Consider the following 24593-nt stretch of genomic DNA (forward strand, 5'->3'; position numbering starts at 1 on the left):
GGTGGACCCATTTGGCTATTTCTCGTTCCAGCCAGTGCTCCATAACTGGTGTAACAAAGGCCATGGCATGTACTATCCTGTCTGTGGGATGGTGTATATAAAAGATCCCTTGCTGCTAATCGAAAATAGCAGCCCATGAAGTGGCGGACAGCGGGTTTCCTCTCTCAATATCTGTATTGTCCCTAACCATATGTCTGACGCCATATAACCATAAATAAAATGTGTTGAGTGCATCGTTAAATGAAACATTTCCTTCCTTCCTTCTCTAAGACTACATGTCAAAATTACCAAATGTTTGACATCTAAGAGCCGATGATTAATAAATCAAGGTGCTCTAGTGATGTTTTTAAACACAACAAACTTTTGTCCACTTCAAATCTCAACCTGTATAACATACATTACTCCCAGTATGTCTCCCTGCCTTCAAATCTCAACTTGTATAACATACATTACACCCAAAATGCCTTCCTGGCTTTCAAAATCTCAACTTGTGTAACATACATTACACCCAATGTCTCCCTGACCTTCAAATCTCAACTTGTATAACATACATTACACCCAAAATGCCTTCCTGGCTTTCAAAATCTCAACTTGTGTAACATACATTACACCCAATATGTCTCCCTGGCCTTCAAATCTCAACTTGTATAACATACATTACACCCAGTATGTCTTCCTGGCCTTCAAATCTCAACTTGTATAACATACATTACTCCCAGTATGTTTCCCTGCCTTCAAATTTCAACTTGTATAACATACATTACTCCCAGTATGTCTCCCTGGCCTTCAAATCTCAACTTGTATAACATACATTACTCCCAGTATGTCTCCCTGGCCTTCAAATCTCAACTTGTATAACATACATTACTCCCAGTATGTCTCTCTGGCCTTCAAATCTCAACTTGTGTAACATATATTACTCCCAGTATGTCTCCCTGGCCTTCAAATCTCAACTTGTATAACATACATTACACCCAAAATGCCTTCCTGGCTTTCAAAATCTCAACTTGTGTAACATATATTACTCCCAGTATGTCTCCCTGGCCTTCAAATCTCAACTTGTATAACATACATTACTCCCAGTATGTCTCCCTGGCCTTCAAATCTCAACTTGTGTAACATATATTACTCCCAGTATGTCTCCCTGGCCTTCAAATCTCAACTTGTATAACATACATTACTCCCAGTATGTCTCCCTGGCCTTCAAATCTCAACTTGTGTAACATATATTACTCCCAGTATGTCTCCCTGGCCTTCAAATCTCAACTTGTATAACATACATTGGACCTAATATGCCTTCCAGACATCAATGGCAGGAAGTAGCTCAATTGCTTGCCCGAGGTGTGGGAAGTTGTAGGATCAATCACTCTAATGTCTTAAAAAATTTCAGTGCCCCACAAAAGATATCTGGTTGCATTATTGTTAGTAGCACACCAAGTGTTGCAACAGTCATGTTAGACATCAAACAGCCATAGTTAACAATGTGCTTAGGTGTCATTAAACAAATATTCCTTTTTCGGTTTCTTTTCCGGACATCAGAAAATCACAATTATGCAATTTTAAAAATGTCCCAGCGGAGGCCACATGAACCTCCACATGCTGCAGTGCTTGCATGTTGTACCAAGCGGTTGTGCCAGTACTGGCTGTATTAATGGTGGGTGTCACGAGCGAGGCAGGATGAAATTGTTATGTGTATGCTCAATTTTCACAAATACCTAATATCATCACTCTTTGCTCAGTGTTTCACGATAAAGTTAAAGTTTGTTTTTGACAACACCATTAGAAAGAAAGAAATGTTTTATTTAATGATACACTCAACACATTTTATTTATGGTTATATGGCGTCAGACATATGGTCAAGGACCACACAGATATTGAGAGAGGAAACCCACTGTTGCCACTTCATGGGCTACTCTTTTTGCACCATCCCAGACAGGGTAGTACATACCCAGTGCTACTGGCTGGAACAAGAAATAGCCCAATGGGCCCACCGATGGGGATCGATCCCACACCGACCACTGGGCTACGTCCCCCCCCCCCTTGACGACACCACTAGAGCACACTGATTTATTAATCACTGGCTATTAGGTGTCAAACATTTGGTAATTTTGATGTAGTCTTAGAAAGGAATCTTTTATATGCAGCATCTCACAGACAGGATAGCACAAACCACCCAATGGGCCTACTGATGGGAATCGATCCTAGACTGACCGCACATCAGGCGAGCGCTTTACCACTGGGCTCCCTCCCACCCCCAGTGATTCGTGAGTGCATGTGAACACAACTATTTACAATTTTCAGTGAGGAAATGTTTTATTTAACGACGCACTCAACACATTTTAATTACGGTTATATGGCGTTGGACATATGGTTAAGGACCACACATATAATGAGAGTGGAAACCTGCTGTCACCACTTCATGGGCTACTCTTTTTGATCAACAGCAAGGGATCTTTTATATACACAATCCCACAGATAGGATAACACATACCACAGCCTTTGATATACTAGTCGTGGTGCACTGGCTGGAGCGAGAAATAGCCCAATGGGTCCACCGACGAGGATCGATCCCAGACCCACCGTGCATCAAGTGGACGCTTTACCACTGGGCTTTGTCCCGCCCCCAATGTTCAGTGAATGCAAAGTAAGATTGATGTTCATCAGTGGGAGTGGCAGTCCTAATGGACACACTTTACAATGTGTGTGTGTGTGTGTGTGTGGGGGGGGGTGGGGTGAATATCAAAATCACCCATCCCACCCTCAAGCTAATTCCCCCCTCCCCCCCCCCCCCCCCGTATTCAAAATCAGCATTGGAGGATATTTAAATTATCTTTATTAAACATATATGATGGAACTAACTCATGTTTATACTCAAAGCCCACATAGTGAGACAAAATACAGTGAAACCCCTCTAAACCGGACACCCTCGGGGCCAAGTAAAATGTCCAGTATTGAGAGGTATCCAGTTTAGAGAGGTTATTTTCTGTACTGATTTTTAAAAAAGGACCATGGAAAATGTCCAGTTTTGGAGGAATATTCATATTCGTAAACAGCTTTCGGGAAACGATTTCACATCAGACAGACACAACTGGTTTACACTACATGTAATTGTCAATGGATTTGTATATTTTTACTACAGTGACATCACTTTTTAAAGCAGGGTTCATAGCCTTAAAGACCAAACACATTTAAAGACTTTCAAGACTTTTACCTACCATTTTCAAAGACTTTCACAAAGACTTTTACACAGCAGTAAAAAATACCAAATCAGTACGTTTACGTTGCTGTCCAAGGCAAGAATATATAAAAAATTTTTTACATGTAAACATGTATCATGACAGGCTAAACCGTGTAATTGGAAAATATCAAGTGCATACAATTCAAAGACTTTCAAAGAATTTAAAGACTGCTGTAAAGTGAATCATTTTGGTCATTTAAAAAGTTAACATTAATTGCTCACTAAACATGAATTTTTATGTACCAAAATCACTTATCAAACCGATGTCAATGGTCAGTTATAGTTTACAATGGATTTGTGGTATGTTTTGTTTTTTAACAATAACGGTAAAATAATGAATGCTACATAATAAAATGATTTTTTGATTTTCTTTGTCACACATGATATATGGTATATTTCATCTCATTAATTCTGCAATTATACATCACATGCAGGGTTTCTGCCAGGGGATAAAACGGGTATGGCCCCAAATATGATGTAGATTTTTTTTTTTCCCGTTAACTTTTTGACAAAATGAATTAATCATATCATGATTATTGTATGATTTCCTTAACCCTAACCCTAAAATTAACCCTTTTTTTTCTTGACACCCCCTCCCCCGTTGAATGTTGTTGCATTCAGTTCCATAGCGCCATACCTAAAAGTTTCTTTCCGGCAGAAACACTGACATGTGACATGTAACAACCAGTGTAAAAATTGCCAACTTCATTTGATGAGAGACAAAACAAAAAACGTGACATATCCTCTATGAATTAAGTATGTAGTGGCTGAATTAAAGTTATCTGAGACTTATTGTTTGTCATGTTGTTATGCTGTAAACATCAACTGATGTATGAACTCATAAACTAAACACTAGTGATATGTAAAGTATGCACATTTTCATAATTTTTAATACACAGATGTATATTTACTGAACATCGATCATTACTCAAAACTATCACACTAGTTGTATGTAACTTATAGTTCATTTGATTTTATTTATGAAGTCATAATTAATTTTATCTCATTCTAGGAACTCATGTGCAAACCCAAACTAAGACGGGCAAGTAACGAATATGACATTAAAACAATTAATAAAACATGTTCATGAAAAGACTTGCTTCTTACTTCCATATGTATTGAACACGCACAGTGCCATGGGTGAACACCTGCTTCGGAATCCAGTGATTAATAAATAAATATTATATGAAATTAATTTAAATTTACAAAACCTGGTGGTTTTCCCAACGGACCACCTTAAAGTTTGTAAAATTTGAAATAGAAGACAGCAAATAAATGTCACCTCAGGGTATTTGTTAATTTTCAACATTACTGTACAGGAAATATGTTCTTTACCAACTGTTACAGAACTAAATATTACTGAGCTTAATAAACACGTCTTAGTACAAATTTGACTGAATTTAAATCATACTTAATAATCTATAAGGTTTTTTTTTGTTCCCTCCCTGCACAAGTCTAATAATTTTCACTGCTATCCCAATCCCCCTTACTTTCGAATTCACATAAATAAATATTTCAGTTTTAGAGAACAAATCACTTTCTATATAATAATTTACATACTCACATTCGTTTTTAACCCATTCACACTTTCAGCTTTGTTTTAAATACACTCCCACACAGCACAAAGAAAACAATCCATAATTACATTGGCCTGTAGTCTTTTGAATGCTCCAAGCCGGACTAGACAAAACCATTGATATATCAAATCTAAAATCAACAAGCTAGTACTTATGTTTCCATCAATTCTAGAGCTGGACAGCATAGCGTATACTATAAAGTATCAGTATCATATCAATACCGATTTACCGTACTGAGCAAATTTTAAAATACCGAATTATTGGTATTGAAAAATGTTTCCCCGCCATTTAGTAAAGCACCAACAATATCTCTAATGAACGCTAAATGGGTTGGTATAAATGAGACGAGAGCCTTGTGTATGGAATTTCATTTTATTTAGATGAAACATGTGGATGAGCCTTAACTCAGGATTACATTTAAAGCAAAGTATATAGAAAATACCGATAGATATTAATATTAGAATTGGTACTGTGTGAATTCCGAATATTGTACCGAGGTAAACTAACCCCCAAAAAACTGCTATCGATATCGAACCTCAAATTTCAATACCGCCCAGCTCTAATCAACTCACAATCCAATGCCACATTTTAACAACTGCTCTAGTCAATCACACCTAAATTTAAAATCACTTGCACCCAATCAGACAACTCAGTAATAAAAAAATAAAAACTTCAGTCTATACCCTGTCATAACAAAGCTGCCTCACTTAGTGTACTCCAGTCCACTGTTACTAAATCATTGTACTAGTTGCATCCACTATTCACCCATCAAGTGTCTGTCTGTTCAAAGGAATCTCTCCCAGTTTCGTACCAAGCACAAACCAGGGTGTCCAATTCACAAAGCTCGCTTAGGTTCTCTTAGGCAAAACGGCATCATCTTTGCATGTATTTTACATTGCACTGCAAGATCACAACAGTTTAGTGAATTGGGCCCCTTTTCAATCTCAACCGACTGTTAATATTTCAGCTGATCACCTCTCACCATCATGGGTAGCCTGCAGGAAAGGGAAGAGGGTGGGTGCAGTCGTCACAACACCCACACAGCAACACTGTAAAGCTGACCTGCTACATATAGGTTTTGCTCCCCCCTCTTCCCTCCCACAACACAAGCACCTCCAGCTTTAACAACAATCTCGAGGCTATCGTCTAGCTCATCACCACCTCACCCCCCTTGTTCCCCTCCCAAACACAAGCACCCCAGTTTTAACCAACAATCTCGAGCCTCTTGTCTAGCACATCACCACCATCTTCCTTCCAACCAATCCCAATCAGCGGCGGCATTGAAGACGGCAAAAACTGCCGCACTGAGCACCGCACCGAGAGTCCACACCGTCACCTTCATCAGCTTGCTGCTGCCGTCCGGGATGAACAGCGACAACAGTTTACCGTTCTGTTTAGACTTCTTTACACGAGAATCTGAGCTCTGACTGCGACTACCGTGCTGTAGCTTTCTAGAATTTTCTAAAGCCGTGCTGAAAGACAGAAAATACAGAAGTATTGCACCTGGTATTTGCTTTGTTGCTGAAAGACAGAAAATAATGAAGCATTGCACCTGGTATTTGCTTTGTTGTCGAAAGACAGAAAATACAGAAGTATTGCACCTGGTATTCGCTTTGTTGCTGAAAGACAGAAAATAATGAAGCATTGCACCTGGTATTTGCTTTGTTGTCGAAAGACAGAAAATACAGAAGTATTGCACCTGGTATTCGCTTTGTTGCTGAAAGACAGAAAATAATGAAGCATTGCACCTGGTATTTGCTTTGTTGCTGAAAGACAGAAAATATGGAAGTATTGCACCTGGTATTCGCTTTGTTTAGTTTCGAACCTCAAGTAATCTTTACAAATATAAATTTACAAATACATACATTTCCCAAATATTCAAGATGTTAAATCATGAACAGTGGCATAGGAAGATGCCAAAAAGTGTGTGAGGGGGCACACACGCACATATATAAATATATATAAACCATCACTGATGCTACTGGATCAAGATGTTTGTGGGTGTGGGAGGGGGGGGGGGGGGGGTCCACATGCCCACTTCCCACCCCACCCACCCACCCAGCTTTCTACGCAAGTGATAAATGAAAAACCTTTGTAAGAATAAATTAGTTTTAATGTTGTAAATATCTTCTTCTTTTTTCCATTAAGCATAAAATAAATTTTAAAAATAGATTTAAAAAAAAGATATATCACAAAGCTCCCTCCCATCCCCAGTTGCTAATTTCTAGAAAGGTTCAAATACTCAGGGGTAGGAATTTTGAAATCCTAGATTAAAAACTGTGCCATCTGACACATTTTGGAGGAAAGGACAATTAAAATGCAAAGAGATGCAATGTTCCATGAGAGGAAAACAGCTGATCTGAGGAGAATTCCCACCCCTGAATACTGAATTAAATAATATGTTAAAGCACACGATACAAATGAATCTAATAAACTATATAAAATAGTTGGAATTGAAAAGGAATACTATGATATTTGAGCAGAGTAAAAATACCAATTTGTAGAACGTAAGAATACCTTTTTCTGAATTTTATAATGGCTTCATTTGCTAGAGCCGCTGGCGGGAACTGAAGATACAAGTCTCCCGCTTTAGCTATTAACTGTTCAAAGGGGAGATGATCGGGAATCTTGGACAGCAGACTGTGTATAAAACACATTTCACACTCACATGCTAGCACTTCCTTCTCACGATACAAAACTATCTGCAACAGAAGTAAACAAAAACAATAAATTATAACAATCATTCTTGCACTTCCTTCTCATGGTACAAAACTATATCTTATCTCAAATATTACATTTATTTCTTATACACCTGTTGGTGAGCACATCATTCGTTATTTTTGATAACACATACTTGTTTTAACAATTTCAAGATACACGACTGGCTGCTCCTAGATGATGACCAGGTCACCAATGACATACATCCAATGAAAGAAAAAGCACGATTGAAATCGATTACACTGTGACATATAGTTAACAATCATTTGTCTGTGATGCGTTAGTGCAAGGGTTGTAAATAACTTTTAGTCAAAAAAGATGTGAAAATTTGCTTAAAACCTGGCTTTTGAGGCTATGTAAGAAATAGAATACATTTGTGTCCATTAGATACCATTTATTTTACAACTCGTTTAAAAATGTATTTAAACTTGCTTTCGCTCATTGGATACATTTTAAAACAACTTGTAAGATAAATATCTCATATATTACATTATATCTTATCTTAAACATGTGTATATGTTATGTTATATATTACGTTTATATGTTATGTTATATATTACGTTTATATGTTATGTTATATATTACGTTTATATGTTATGTTATATATTACGTTTATATGTTATCTTATATATTACGTTTATATGTTATCTTATATATTACGTTTATATGTTATCTTATATATTACTTTTATATGTTATCTTATATATTACATTTATATCTTATCTTATATGTTTATATTTTATCTTATATATTACTTTTATATCTTATCTTATATATTACGTTTATATCTTATCTTATATATTACATTTATATGTTATCTTATATATTACGTTTATATCTTATCTTATATATTACGTTTATATGTTATCTTATATATTACGTTTATATGTTATCTTATATATTACATTTATATGTTATCTTATATATTACATTTATATCTTATCTTATATGTTTATATTTTATCTTATATATTACTTTTATATCTTATCTTATATATTACGTTTATATCTTATCTTATATATTACATTTATATCTTATTTTATATATTACGTTTATATGTTATCTTATATATTACATTTATATCTTATTTTATATATTATCTAATCTTATATACATTTTATCTTATCTTATATATTACGTTTATATCTTATCTTATATATTACGTTTATATCTAATCTTATATATTACATTTATATCTTATCTTATATATTACGTTTATATCTTATCTTATATATTACATTTATATCTTATTTTATATATGTTTATATCTTATCTTATATATTACGTTTATATCTTATCTTATATATTACATTTATATCTTATTTTATATATTACGTTTATATCTTATCTTATATATTACATTTATATCTTATTTTATATATGTTTATATCTTATCTTATATATTACATTTATATCTTATTTTATATATTACGTTTATATGTTATCTTATATATTACATTTATATCTTATTTTATATATGTTTATATCTTATCTTATATATTACGTTTATATCTTATCTTATATATTACATTTATATCTTATCTTATATATTACGTTTATATCTTATCTTATATATTACGTTTATATCTTATCTTATATATTACGTTTATATGTTATCTTATATATTACATTTATATCTTATTTTATATATGTTTATATCTTATCTTATATATTACGTTTATATCTTATCTTATATATTACATTTATATCTTATTTTATATATTACGTTTATATCTTATCTTATATATTACGTTTATATGTTATCTTATATATTACGTTTATATCTAATCTTATATATTACATTTATATCTTATTTTATATATGACAAAGCTTATCCTGCAATCACTGTTTGCATTAACCAATTATAGTGACTGTTTAAAGCAAAAGAATAATTGCTTGTCACGTGACCTGTATGACTCAAATTGCTTAGCTTTGACTAGATTTCAGTTTCATATTCTTTAAATCATTAATTGCAATACTGTATATGGAAATAAAAGTTTGGTCTTGTGGTAAAAATAAAGAAAAAATTACATATTTATTAAGAATTATGAGTTTAAAAACTAGTTTGGGATGTTTCAAATAGAACATCTTTCAAGAATGGAATCGTGAAGTATGTACGTTTTACTGCAAAAGGCTTACTTGTTAACATGAGCATATTTAAAACCTGGAACAAAGATTATTTTCCCCACTCTTCTTGCTGGGGAGGATCTAGGATTTTGTAAAAGGGTGGGGGTGGTCACAAAATAATAAAAATGGCAATTTGAGTTTGTAAAAGGCACATGCTCTCTGGAAATGTTTGAAATAAACATTCTCAGAGAGATGTTTTAGAGCAATTTAATGTTGTACATTGTGGATGATGAACTTTAAAAAATCCAGAAAAAGTAATTAAAAAGATAATTTCAAATGGGCAAGGGATGGGTTATGGCACCCCTGTGACACCCCCTCTAGATCTGCCAATGTCTTGTTGAAAAGTTAAACATTGTTTTGTTTAACGACACCACTAGAGCACATTGATTTATTAATCATCGGCTACTGGATGTCAAACATTTGGTAATTTTGACATATAATCTTAGAGAGGAAACCCACTACATTTTGCCATTAGTAGCAAGGGAAAGAACTTGTTCTAACGATGCACTCTACACATTTTATTTACAGTTATATGGCATCTGACATATAGTTAAGGACCACACAGATATTAAGATAGGAAACTCGTTGTCACCACTTCATGGGCTACTCTTTTCGATTAGCAGAAAGGGATCTATTATATGCACCATCCCACAGACAGAATAGCACATACCCCAGCCTTTTATATACCAGTCGTGGTGCACTGGCTGGAACGAGAAATAGCCCAATGGGCCCACCAACGGGGATCGATCTCTAAACTGACCGCACATCAAGCAAGTGCTGTACCACTGAGCTACATCCTGCCCAACTCTTAGAAAGGAAACCCGCTACATTTTTTTATTAGTAGCAAGGGATCTTTTACATGCACCACCCCACAGGCAGGATATGACATACCACAGCCTTTGATATACCAGTCGTACGTCTTGTTGAGTTGCAGGATAAAAACAATCACAGTCTAATGACATAGTTTATTGGCTTTATCCTGATCATGACAAATGGGGAATTCTCACTACCATTACAGGATAAAGCCGGTAACGTACATCATTAATCTAATATTCTCTACCTAACTGTAATTATGTACGTATCGCTTTTCTACCTAACTGTAATTATGAACTTATCGCTTTTTCTACCTGACTGTAATTAAGTACTTATCGCTTTTCTACCTGACTGTAATTAAGTACTTATCGCTTTTCTACCTAACTGTAATTAAGTACTTATCGCTTTTCTACCTAACTGTAATTAAGTACCTATCACTTTTTCTACCCGACTGTAATTAAGTACTTATCGCTTTTCTACCCGACTGTAATTAAGTACTTATCGCTTTTCTACCTAACTGTAATTAAGTACTTATCGCTTTTTCTACCTGACTGTAATTATGTACTTACCGCTTTTACTATCTGACTGTAATTAAGTACTTATCGCTTTTCTACCTGACTGTAATTAAGTACTTATCGCTTTTCTACCTGACTGTAATTAAGTACTTATCGCTTTTCTACCTAACTGTAATTAAGTACTTATCACTTTTCTACCTAACTGTAATTAAGTACTTATCGCTTTTTCTACCTAACTGTAATTAAGTACTTATCGCTTTTCTACCTGACTGTAATTAAGTACTTATCGCTTTTCTACCTGACTGTAATTATGTACTTATCACTTTTTCTACCTGACTGTAATTAAGTACTTATGGCTTTTCTACCTAACTGTAATTAACTACTTATCGCTTTTTCTATCTGACTGTAATTAAGTACTTATCGCTTTTTCTACCTAACTGTAATTATGTACTTACCGCTTTTTCTACCTGACTGTAATTAAGTACTTATCGCTTTTCTACCTGACTGTAATTAAGTTCTTATCGCTTTTCTACCTGACTGTAATTATGTACTTATCACTTTTTCTACCTGACTGTAATTAAGTACTTATCGCTTTTCTACCTGACTGTAATTAAGTACTTATCGCTTTTCTACCTAACTGTAATTAAGTACTTATCGCTTTTCTACCTGACTGTAATTAAGTACTTATCGTTTTTTCTACCTAACTGTAATTAAGTACTTATCGCTTTTCTACCCGACTGTAATTAAGTACTTATCGCTTTTCTACCTAACTGTAATTAAGTACTTATCGCTTTTTCTACCTAACTATAATTAAGTACTTATCGCTTTTTCTACCCGACTGTAATTAAGTACTTATCGCTTTTTCTACCTGACTGTAATTAAGTACTTACCGCTGCAGCTAAATAAATTGGCATAAGAGGATGGCAGGCAATGAAGAAATCATAAAGCCGCACAATATGGCGGAAGTCATTCAGTACGTGACCATACCAGGTGATAAGCCAGCTCAGACTAAATATAGTTCCTAATTCAGCACTGAAATACAGGGAAAACAGTCGACATCAGAGGTGCTTTAAACAACATTCTAATTCAACACAGTGCATGGCTAGCTCTGGGCGAGCAAAACAATTTGACAAATAGTCTATTAAACTTCAAACATTGTCAGTTATTTTCTAAAAAAATTCATTTATTAGATGAAATTATTTCGTCAAACTAATATAAAATTTGTCAACTGCTTTCAAAATGTGCAATTATCGAATTTGGCGAGTGACAGAGCTAGCCCTGTATTGGTAAAAATTAATCTGACTGGATCTGAAGTGGCAATATCCGAATTTTATAAAATTAATTTTATCAAGATAGGGGAAAGCTGTCAACTCAAGAATCAGATACAATGGACCTACAATGTGTTTGGACATATATTTGTAAACCTAAAAACAAAACATTTTGAACAAAAAGGTACTGCCTGCTTAAGATTATGGAAGTATTAGTGTCCTGTTTATTGTTTTTTCATACAGGGACGGCTATGGGTAGCAGGTTAACAGAAACAGCTGTACTGATTATTTACCTGTAAAGTTTACAGATCCGAAAGGAAATCAAAGCAAAAGAGTACGAACCTTTCCATATATTCACAGAGCTCGGGGTTTGCTTTGTACAAGATAGGGTACAGGTAATTCAACATGTGCTTGGTCCGGTCCATGTTGGAGTCCATGAAGTCTCTGAAAACACCAGACATAAAAAATACAGAAACAGAGAAACTGAACTTTCTTCTTTATGAATTTATATTCAGTTTGTTAACAGAGAACCATACCTAAAAACATTCTCTGGTATTCTTTTATCAAGTTACTGGCCTCGGTTGTGTCATGGTTAAGCCATTGGACATAAGGTTGGTAAGTACAGGGTTCACAGCCCGGTACCAGCCCCCACCCAGAGCAAGTTTTAATGACTCAATGGATAGGCGTGAGGCCACTACATCCTCTTCTTTCTCACTAACCTATAACCTATAACAGTCCAGATAGCTGAGGTGTGTGCCCAGGACAGTGTGTTTGAACCTTAACTGGATTATTATAAGTACGAAAATAAGTCGAAATGAAAAATATAAATTTAATGCCCTGGAGAACCCCATATACTAAAAAAATATTCTCTGTCACTCTATCAATTTAATGTTGAATTTGAAACAGGTGTTTCTGATGTCTATAAATTATTGGCATGCAGTTATTTCTTTTAGAAACATAAAGTAAGCTAGTCAAACAAATGTTTGGTTTTATTCGACACATTTTGAAATATTCACAATTCTAATGGTAAATACATAGATGGCAAGAGCCTTTTTGTTACTGTGTTTTTTCGTTTCATTCTTAATTTCAGTTGTTGCACCATCCACAAATTGGATCTCCACAGAAATAAATAAAGGATTTCACAGTAACGAAGAATGTTTTACTTTATTCCCAGACACTTGTGAAATTTAGCAGTCAGTAGAAGACATGCAGGGCTTCTATATTTTTTATAAAATCCACTAGCCATGGGATCAGTGATTAAATTTTTTTACTAGCCATGATTAAAAATTCACTAGCCCTACTTTAAGTTAATACAATTTTACTAATAGTAATAATCAGATATGTCACCTAAAGAGGAATATAGAACTTAAAAACACTAAGATTGGGGGGCAGGATATTCATATTTACAAAATAAAAATTAAATGCAACTTTTTGTCACTAGCCGTCAGGCATGGCAATAGTAGTTATTTACTAGCCCAACATTGAATATCACTAGCCATGGGAGTGGGGCTACCATAATCTAGAAGCCCTGACATGGATAAGGTGTTCAAGTCATAGGATTGAACTCCCTTGCTGGACCCATTCCCTGATTGCCTCAAGACTGGTATATCCATGGCTGTGGTATGTGTTGTTCCGTCTATGGAAAAGTGAATATAAAAAAATCCCTTTTCTGTTAATGAAAACATGTAGTAGATTTCCTCCGGTTGGACCAGTTGGGGACTAACAAGCATTCTGAGATTACTGCTAAAGCAATACATGTCCCCTACAGGTTGCATAGTACCAAAGAAGAGAGTTCCGTGTCAGAGTTCGACGTGCACCGTCAAATATTTACGGAGTAAAAGCAGCTGTGGGTGTGATTGGTAGTAATATGTGACATTGATTATTTGTGCAAATACTATTATCCATTGACAATAAATAAATACACTTTTATTTGTCATAGTTGTTATGCAGTATATACCAGAGGTTGAAACTAATGCGGGGTACCCCCAAAAATGGAAGTGCAATTTTCAGCAAAAATGACGGTTGCTATTAAAAACATTAATTAAATCTCTTAAATGACACGTGACCCCCCATTTTCTTGCAGGTAGATAAAATGTGAGGTGCCACACTTTCTATTGCTGTACTTGCTGGGTGTGTTGAAATGCTGCTTATATCAGTTTTATTAGTAAACGTTAACATTATCGGCAATAGGAATTGATTTGGTCTATTAGAACCTACAGGGTCCAAAGAAACTTTTAAATCTCCTAGTTTAAGGGCCATAACTCTGTGAAAATGATCCAGAAAACAAATTCTTCCATCTCTTAAGTTCAAGGGCCATAACTCTGTCAAAAAATGAGTAAATTGCCATGAAAGTTCAAACTTGATCTGTAACAGTACATGATAAACTATTTGCAAAATTTCAGCTCAGTTTGAGGCATTGTGAAAAGTCAGACGAAACCTATTGTCCACTCTGGATGGACCAAGGACTAAGACAAATATTGTTTGTTTTTAGCAGTGAAGCGTATATGTGACATTGTATATGCATACCGTAAGTGGTTAATGGATAGTTTCTCAACCAGAGCGAAAGCAACATCTTCCCCAACAACCAACAGGAATGTAACACAGATATCGTGGTAGCCCTACAACAAACCATTAACACACATCATGTTATATTATTATTAATATCCTAAACAATAAAAAAACATTATGACATCCCTAAATCCACAGGTTACTCTAAATTGAGAAAGCCAAATTATGAAAAACCTAGAAAAACAACACTTCTTACAAAAAATGGCTTAAATAAAAATCAGCATTTCTGCAGCAAAAACCTGCTACAAAATTGATCCGCAACATCATTTTTATCATTATCTGTACTAAATTGCCATCGCAAGATGATTTGAATTTGGAGGACTGGGCCCCATTTGACGAAGCGATCTTAGCATACCATAAATGCATAAGATAGCTATGTATTTAAGATGATCTTGGCATTAAAATCGCTTCGTAAAACGGGGCCCTGGTAAACCCAAACTTATGTAAGGCCTTGGCAAATGAAAGATTTGATCTCTCAATTTTCCTCAAGGTCGGTGGAAGACAGAGTAACTCACCTGGTAGTAGTGCAGTTCGGGATTCTTCACGAGCACTCTCATGATGACGTCAACCAGCTGATCCTGAAGGGCCATCCGTTGGTCATCTTGCATCCCTGTACAGCAGAAACAAAAGGTGTTTGTTTGAACCAATTTTTATAACATTTCAGCATTTTCTTGAAGTGCTAGTTTCTGTTAGCTAATGTGGATGCCATTGTGCCTACAACAGAAATTGTCAATTGTGAATTTTAATAACCAATCGTGAATTTTATTTTGATTTGGCAAAACAATTTCATGTAATGCTTGATATTTTACTGGAAAATAGCTGTGGGTTTCTGCAGTTTTTAAAGTTTGATTGATAATTTGGTGAAATATTTTGCTAAATAATTAATTTCTCTTTTACTTTTTGTGCATTCTGTATAAGTGGAAGGAATTCATATGGATTCATTATAAGTTTCAGTCAGTTATGTTACAAACAAGAGTACCAGAGAGGTACATTATATACCTGTCAAAAGTAAGTTGTGGTGACTAGAGTTATGGTACACAACACAGCGCCATCCCAAGTTGTACTTGCATGCAAGGTTTAATGATCCTATATAAATTTATATGGAAGATATGGCCCAGACAAGGATTTACTTCAATGTGGTGGAAGGGAGAGCTCCCTATGTTGTTGTTCTATCTTGAATGTTAGGTAAAGATGTAGTCATTTCAATAAATATGTAAAAGCATGATGCCACATATTAGATGTTTTACATATGTTGTGTAACTCATCTTTTCAGTCAGTTAGTAGCCAATCTAATTAAAATTAGCTCCACTATTACCTGTGGATCTAACAGCAGCCCGTTGAAGCTCATGTCCAGTTGACCGTTCATTTGACCAATCAAAACCTTACTTGCAAAATCATGCCAGTGATTTGAAAAGAATTTGAAAACATTCGGGATTATGCTGAGGGTACATAAAATGATTCGGGTGATTTACGAAGTATGCCGGAAACTTATTGGAATATAAATTTTTATATATAATTCGTTTCAAGATGAAAAAAACCCGTGATGGTATAGCCATAAAATCTGTTTATACTAGTATACAATCCAGAGTTTATTACTGCACTTTTCCCCCTATTTTTTTAATGTTGAAATAGACCAACAAGTTTGCCTATTGCATAAATAGTCTCGCCCGATATTTTTAGAATTTGCATGCTCCCGAATAACGCTATAAAAGGCATAGTGTAATTGATATTTAATTATTTATAGATGAAATGTCACCTGGACATGGGCGTCCATGCAATGCTGTTAGATCTACTGGTAGACCCAGTAGAGCTAATTTTAATCAGATTGGTTAGTAGCCATATTTATCCTATAATAAACCCATGATATCCATAGTGTATTAGCCCAGTTAATAAAATAATGGTATGTAAATTTAAAGGTATATGCAAAATTTCAAGGTCTCTTAGTAATAACATATTGCTGTGAATGGTCATTTGTTTTCAAGCCATCAAGACCTATATACATGAGCATAACGTTTTCATCAGATTTAGTAAAAGTGTGTGACGACAAAGTAATTTGTGCTAATCGCGAAGACGTCATATTACCAATGGAGGCGACTTTAGTAATGGAATTTACTCAAAATCGAATGAAAATGTTATTTTAGAAGTGTTATAGGATAAACAGAATTCACTACTCGTGGTTTTTAATATATAAAATATCAACATCATCTAATTAAGGGATCTTTTATATGTAACTTTTCATACAGGACAGAACATGCCTTTGATGTGCCAATCATGCACCAATGGTTCAGATGTGGGAAAAAAAAAAAAAAACCACTCATGTCCACAAAGTCTGAAAGAAAGGCAAAATTAACAAGACAAAAAGCAGTATGAGGTGACATCTGTGTGTTTTGTTGTAAATCTCTGCTACAGGCCTTCAGATTTCCAAAAAAAATACTGTTTCCGGTAGTGTCGGTAAAATCATGTGACCGAAATTTCATTTTCCATAATTATTATATACAGTACGACTATTCAACAGAACCTAAAAACACTTTCCAATGGGTTCCCACGATCACAAGGCATGGAACCAAAAAAGTGTTTCCCATGAAATTTTAAATCCTATGGCCTGCTGCTAGAGAGACATGGTGTACATACCTGGCGGAAATCGCTTCAGAGACCGGTTGACATCCATCACAACCTGACTGTAATCACGGTGAGCCTGGAGATCCTCAGACGCTGAAATATTCAAAAGGAAAACAATGGGAAAATTTCATATGTTTAGCTTTCAAACACTGGGTTATAATACTCAAAATTAAAACAATGACCTGATTTCATGCATCTGTCTGTCAAACACTGGCAGTTTCATGTTTTTGTTAACACTGCATTCTGTATAGCACTGCAGCACATAACACATTCTAACTGAATCTGCATACAACACAAAATTTGATTGGCTAATCAAATGCATTTGCAACACTAAAACCGGCATCAGGGTTCATAGCCTTAAAGACCAAACAAATTCAAAGACTTTCACCTACCATTTTCAAAAACTTTTACACAGCGGTCAAAGACAATAGAATGCAATAAAAATACTAAATCAGTTTGTTTATGTTGCTGTCTATATAGCAAGAAATTGGGTTTTTTTTTATATGCATCATGACAGGTTAAACCTTGTAACTGGAAAAGATCAAGTGCATGCAGTTGTAAAAGTATTGTGTTATAATGTAGCTACGCCAGCAGAACGAAGGTCAGAGTATTGATGTTGATAATACAATAATTTAAAGACTTCTAAACATTTTTCTTGAATAAATATGAAGTTAACAAGTGTTAGTTCTTAAATTGGAACACTGAATTAATATGAAGTTAACAAGTATAAGTTCATAAATTGGTACATTGAATAAATATGAAGTTAACAAGTGTTAGTTCTTAAATTGGTACATTAATTGAATAAATATGAGGTCTAACAAGTGTTAGTTCTTAAATTGGTACATTGAATAAATATGTAGTTAACAAGTGTCAGTTCTTAAATTGGTACATTGTATAATAATGAGGTCTAACAAGTGTTAGTTCTTAAATTGGTACATTGAATAAATATGTAGTTAACAAGTGTTAGTTCTTAAATTGGTACACTGTATAATAATTAGGTCTAACAAGTGTTTGTTCTCATAACTGGTACATTGTATAACAATTAACTTATACTAATAAGTGTTTCGGCTTACAAATCATACATAGTACAACAATGAAGCTAACAAGTGGTTGGTGATTGGTTCTTACAGGGCTTTGGAGAGATGTCAGATACATTGACAGCGAGTAGTTTCGGCCAGGCCTTCAGTCGCAGCTCGTTACTAAGCAACCCACCACGGCTAATGGACAGTTGGCGAAGGCTGGCTACATCAGCAGGATTACTGTTTACACAGGATTCGATTTTTGCAAACTTCTGCTTTTTGCTCAGAGCTGTAAAAGAAATAAAAACTGAGGTCATACATAAAACAAATATTATTTCCCATAATCAGACTGATTCCTCTAAATTTAAGCATCAAGTATGTGTGTGTACATGTGGACACCCATACATGTGTCATTCAGTTAAAAAAAACATTAAATTTTGCAATTATTGAATTTTTGAAATCTGTTAACCATACACACATGTACATATAAGCCTACTTAAATTATACATTTTAAAAGAATCAATATAATTAACATTAAAAATATAAAGTTATCAAAAATTGGAGAGGACAAGTATTAGTAATAAAAAAGAAATTTAAAAAAAAGATGGAAAAAAAACAACTTTACAGTATTGAATACGAGGAAATGATTTCGTTTAAATCTGCTGTCATCTACATGTATCCACAGGTACTGGACAACAAACAGTTATCTTTGACAACAAACAGTTATCATTAAAGTTTCCTCATTACAAGCATTTTAAAATAATACAAAGCAGCTAAAAACAGGGCACTTGCACAATAACTATATGTATTAATTATCCCACCAAGATAAAGTAAAATACATGTACCTTTTTCCTTTGTTCATATTAAACACTTTAACCCTTTGAAGCTGTATATACACATTGGTGTCCATTAACACAAACAATTAAATTTTTAAATGTTAGTGAAAGTGTTAATAATAAATCACTTCAGTTAGTTGCTTTCGTGTGAGAACAAACATAAAAAAATCCACCTCAGTAAAATGTTAGTTAATATGGCTAAGAATTACACATGCATGTATGCCGACAGGAATACATACATGTATACATGTTAAAGTGAAACTTAAGCAAGGACATTTTTCATTATTTTAATTAATAGCAATATGACCATTCAGACAAATGACTGCTTCAGCTTATGTACTATATGTCTTGGCACTTGTATATATAGGGAATAACTGGTTACTGTCTTAAGATATCGGCTTTATTCTGCAAAGGTTAGAATGAAAAATGCAGCGAGGCTCTGCCTCTAAATATAGAGATTTATCTAGTCATCGTATCTTGCCAATGTATACAGTGATTGCTGGATAAAAAGTTTTATTTTAAACATCTATAATAGTAGTTAGTATATAATATGTAGTTCTTTTCACAACAAGTAGCATTGGCAAAACTAAATTCTGATATTAGTTGGTTTTACTTCACACTGTTACGATCAACACTGCTGAATGCTGGTGCGAATTTCACGATCTGCTGAACCAAGTATTAAATCATCTGCGGTTAGCTGCAAAACAGTAAACATGCAAGGCACAACACAATGCCAGGGGTATTACAGAAGAAAACTGCCAACACGTACCACATGCATGTACATGTAAGCCAGACCTTTCCCTAAAGAGAAGCAAAATGTCTTTGTATGCAAGCATTCCCCAAGCACCAGTTGAGACAGAACATAATCAGGGCCACGACTAGCTCTGCCACTTCGCCAAATGCAAATTTTATGTTAATTTGGCGGAAAAAAATTGTGTGATAATTGATATTATGTTGGGAAATAGCTTTAGGTTTTGCATTTTAAAAATAATTTGGCTAAATCTGGTACTCGCCTAATTGCAAATTTTAACAAAAATAGGCAACTTTTATTTGAATTTGGTGAAACGATTTCATATAATGATTGATATTCAGTTGGTTTCTTGAAATATGAAAGATTAATACATGATTTTATGACATATTCTCCTCATCTGATCCTAGAGCTAGCTCTAGTAATTATTAGTAGACTATAAACACAGATGACGACAAGTAGATCAGTAACACCAAATCAACATGCTTTATTTTTATGTCCGTGAGACAGTTGGTGATCGACTGAGAATATCGTGGATTAAAGAAAGAACTCAGAAAAAGTGAGATGAATAAATCTGATCAAACGACAAGATGCAAGTGCTGCCAACCTACCAGGATAGCTTCTTATAAAAGGATCATCCATTATCAATGATTTTGTACTGAACAATATGCTTGCAATATCTGGGTAGTCATTTCATGTTTGGGCACTCTTTATGGTACATACATGTATGTATGTATGTTCTATCAAGCTGAAAAAATCTGATAAGGACACAAAGCAACATCAGTACAAAGACAACGAAGCAAAGCACATCACCAATAATAATGAAGGAAATATTTTGTTGGGGGACTTACGGTAAAAGGACACATAGACCAGCTTATCAAAAAGACATACATGTACCAATGGGAATTTTTTTTAAAAGGGACAAGTTAAGGATATCCTGAAGTAATAAATAGTCCAGGGCTTCTAGATTATGGCAGCCCCACTCCCTGAGCTAGTGATATTCAATGTTGGACTAGTAAGTAACTACTACTGCCATGTCCAACGGCTAGTGAAATTTTTGTCCAAATGTTGCAGTTAAGTCTATTTAGTAAATATGAATACCATGCCCCCATCCTAAGTATTAGTGTTTTAAAGCTGTATCTCCCTCTTTAGGTGACATATCTGGTTATTACTATTATTTAGTAAAAACTAAATTACTAAAATTGTATTAACTTAAAAGTAAAGTAGGGCTAGTTAATTTTTAATCATGGTTGGCAGTAGTAATTTCTTTTAATCACTGATCCCATGGCTAGCGAATTTTATACAAATTCTAGTAGCCCTGCAGCCGTGCACAAACAGTAAAGTAAACATGTGTATGTGTAACTGAAAAGCAATATAAAATAAATATTTACTAGTTGGACCAGTGCTGTATATAGCACACTATTTGTTATTAACAACTACTGCCGTATTCATTTGCCATAGCAAGTGTTTGATATTTTGTTAGAAAATAACTGGGTTTCTGCAGTTTTGTTTAAGTTTGATAGATAATTTGGCAAAATTTTCTGCTGGCCCACAGCTATAGTATCCCTGCGTCATTAATATATCAGCCATGGAGATTTTATGGGAAGGAAGGAATGTTTTATTTAACAACACATTTTATTTACGGTTATATGGCATCAGACATATGGTTAAGGACCACTCACATAATGAGAGAGGAAACCCACTGCCACCACTTCGTGTTCTAGCTATTTTTTCCGATTAGCAGCAAGGAATCTTTTATATGCAGCATCCCACACACAGGATAGCATATACCACAGCCTTTGTTACACCAGTTGTGGAGCACTGGCTGGAATTTATGGGAGTAATGTTTTAGTGTTTAATTTAGTACATACATATGTATATACATGCACATGTGTACCGTACATGAATGTTAAATGATTGAAGAAATTTTTTAAAGTTGAATCATTAATACGAAATTAAAGCTGCATTTTGACTTCCCTGCCTTAAGTCTGTAGGAAGTAGCTCACCGCGTGGGATGTACAATAACTCAACTACACAAAGCAAATAGCTGATGTCAGATTTCAAAATTGTTTGTGTGTAATGTTCAGCAGTGGAATTCACAAATGATAAAGAACACCTTCAAACAAAAAATGAGAACGACAACAAACATGTGCCAAGCAAATTAATGAGGCATTTTCAAGCAAAGCTAACTGGGTTACATAACTTATAAGCATTTTATAGCAAAGCAGGCAATTTATCCAAGAAACTAATAATATTAATAATGAACATGCAGATTTCCAATAATGGCACATAATGATGGACCTTCACTGACCATTCGCACTCCCCAGCTATGCAATGGATGTAATGGGATCAGCTAGTCTAAAATGGAACAATTTTTGTTGGCGAAAATGGAACCGATATGGCTATAACGGCACCTCAATGTATTGGCAAAAACAGCCCTAGGGCTACAACAAACACTGCTGTTAAGTTATATCTACTGTGAATACAACAATAAGGAAAATTTTAAAAGTAAATAATAAATAAATCAACCCCACTCACTACTACAAATGAAACAAAATGAAAATAACAAAAGATGCTGGGGTATTCTTATTGAAGATATCATACATGTAGCTAGTTCACAACTTATAGCTGTATGATTCTAGTAGTTTTAGCCATACATTTTTATTAATTTTTGAATCCATTTTATCTATATATAGCCATATATAGATTTCGATGCCTTTCAGCCAATACTAGCCAGGTTCCATTTTGTCCAATTTGGTTCCGTTTTTGCTTGGGGATTTATCCAGGATGTTTTGCAAGGGTCCCATGTCTGAGAGGATTGGGAAAATTAGCATAAATAGTAAATCATATTTGGGATATTTTTTTAGGCCACTGAATGATGCAGTACACCACTGTTAAATTAATTTATTACAACATAGTCAACATATATATATATTAAATATAATATATATTTGGAATTTACTTTGTTTTGCCCTGGATATGTTTGTCCGAGTCAGTTCCTCCCACTCACTGGTCATTATGACATGTGGATACTTTTTAGCATGCTTTTGCCTAAGGCTGACAATAGTCACTCTTCGCACCCTTGTTTTGGCTTTTAACACAATAAAAAAAATTATATAACAGATACAAATGATCAGGGTTTCTGCCAGACAGTAAAATGGGTATGGCACCATAACCAGATTTTTGTGCAGATTTTGACAAAATTAATGACTCTTTATCATTATAGTATGACTTTCTTAACCCTAACCCTAAACCTAACACTTTTCTTTCTGGCCCTATACCCCCCTGTCGACTGCAGTTGCATTCACAACACACATTGTAAATATTCAATTCCATAGCGCCATACCCAAAAATTTCTTTCTGGCAGTAACCCTGACAATATGTAAATTTTTTGATATGATATACTTGACAAAAGGTTTGGGGTTTTTTTTTCTTTCATCGTTTTTAATGTAAACTTCTAAATATCTTGTCCAAAATCATGAAACATAAAAGAAATACCTTAAAACTAACCCTGACCCTAAAACTAACCCTAACTCTAAATTAACCCTAACCCTAAAACTAACCCTAACTCTACAACTAACAATAGGGGGTAACAGTCGGATATTTTACCGATACAAGTACTTCAATCGGGATTCTGTGAGTAGTGAAATTACGGTGATATATGCTATTTTAATGTGTACAACTACAAGGCTTAAAAGAAGTGTGCGAAAAGTGACTGTCCTCGACCTTAAAGATGAAGTTAAGCCATCATGGACTTTACCACAAATGGGGGGGGGGGGGGGGCTGTGTGTATATAATTAGTATATATAATAATATACTAAACAGGCATTTGAGAATATATCAGTGAATTCACTAAAACCTTTATAGTCAAATGATGTGGTGGCAGCATCACTGTCTGTTGGTCTTGTGAATCCTAGTTCTTTACGGTGTTTTCCAAGTCCCACTTGCAGCTTGCCGGGACGAACCCCTCTACCTTTCGGTTTTGTCGGGCTGCGCTTTTCGCTCATCAAATCTCACAGACGACTTTCGAACGTTTTCAAAGGTGTTTTGTGTCTTACTAAACTAACATTATTAAAAGATACGGAATCGAAATACAAATAATTTGCGGTTTTAGCCTTATGGCCATCTACTTAACAGTAAAAATAGCAGACTACGCGACAAACTGGTACTACCAGCACACATTCACGCGTATATCGTATTTGATAAATGCGTAACATTTGTATTGGTTTCAGTTTTTCAACGCAAACCGGATGTCAGCAATTCGGAAATTATCGGATTAATTCGTTATTTCCCGTCATCAAATTCAGGTTCCAATGGCAATGGACCTAATAAATTCCTATTGCCCATAATGTTAACGTTTTCTAATAAAAATGATAAAAACAGGCAGCACATCAAAAGAAAAGGTGTTGCACCTCACATTTAATTAAATTGATGTTTTAGCTGAAAATCGCAGTTGCATGTTTGCGGTTTCCCTGCACTGGTTTTATTCTCTGGTGTGTACAGCATACCAACTGTATAACAAATAAAAGTGTATATGTTTGCTCAAC

The 24593-nt window shown here is 34.6% G+C and overlaps 1 protein-coding gene across 2 annotated transcripts; it reads right to left on the reverse strand.

The window, feature by feature from the left end:
• Window positions 1-2815: 2815 nt before the first annotated feature.
• LOC121388678 (TBC1 domain family member 20-like) lies at window positions 2816-24184 on the reverse strand. 2 transcript variants are annotated; one of them, XM_041520127.1, is made up of 10 exons: window positions 23906-24031; window positions 20658-20804; window positions 18572-18751; window positions 17456-17536; window positions 15340-15434; window positions 14783-14874; window positions 12599-12700; window positions 11879-12020; window positions 7333-7517; window positions 2816-6287 (listed from the first exon to the last, which is right to left on the reverse strand). In XM_041520127.1, exons 2-10 carry the CDS (start codon window positions 20686-20688, stop codon window positions 6053-6055), a joined length of 1143 nt encoding a protein of 380 aa, XP_041376061.1. In that variant the 5' UTR covers window positions 20689-20804; window positions 23906-24031; the 3' UTR covers window positions 2816-6052. The 2 variants fall into 2 exon arrangements, with proteins under 2 accessions (XP_041376061.1, XP_041376060.1); XM_041520126.1 differs by lacking the exon at window positions 20658-20804 and having other exon boundaries at window positions 23906-24184.
• Between the last annotated feature and the right edge of the window lie 409 nt (window positions 24185-24593).

The sequence above is a fragment of the Gigantopelta aegis genome, chromosome 14 (genome assembly GCF_016097555.1).
Source record: "Gigantopelta aegis isolate Gae_Host chromosome 14, Gae_host_genome, whole genome shotgun sequence".
NCBI lineage: Eukaryota > Metazoa > Mollusca > Gastropoda > Neomphalida > Peltospiridae > Gigantopelta > Gigantopelta aegis.

Bases quoted from the DNA above. Each gene is read 5' to 3' on its own strand.
- LOC121388678 (XM_041520126.1), bottom strand. From the start codon at position 24,053: ATGAGCGAAAAGCGCAGCCCGACAAAACCGAAAGGTAGAGGGGTTCGT. The intron at 18,752-23,905 runs GTTTTAGTGAAT...TTTCTTTTACAG, and splicing joins CACATCATTTGACTATAAAG to CTCTGAGCAAAAAGCAGAAG. The intron at 15,435-17,455 runs GTATGTACACCA...TCTGCTGTACAG, and splicing joins TCTGAAGCGATTTCCGCCAG to GGATGCAAGATGACCAACGG.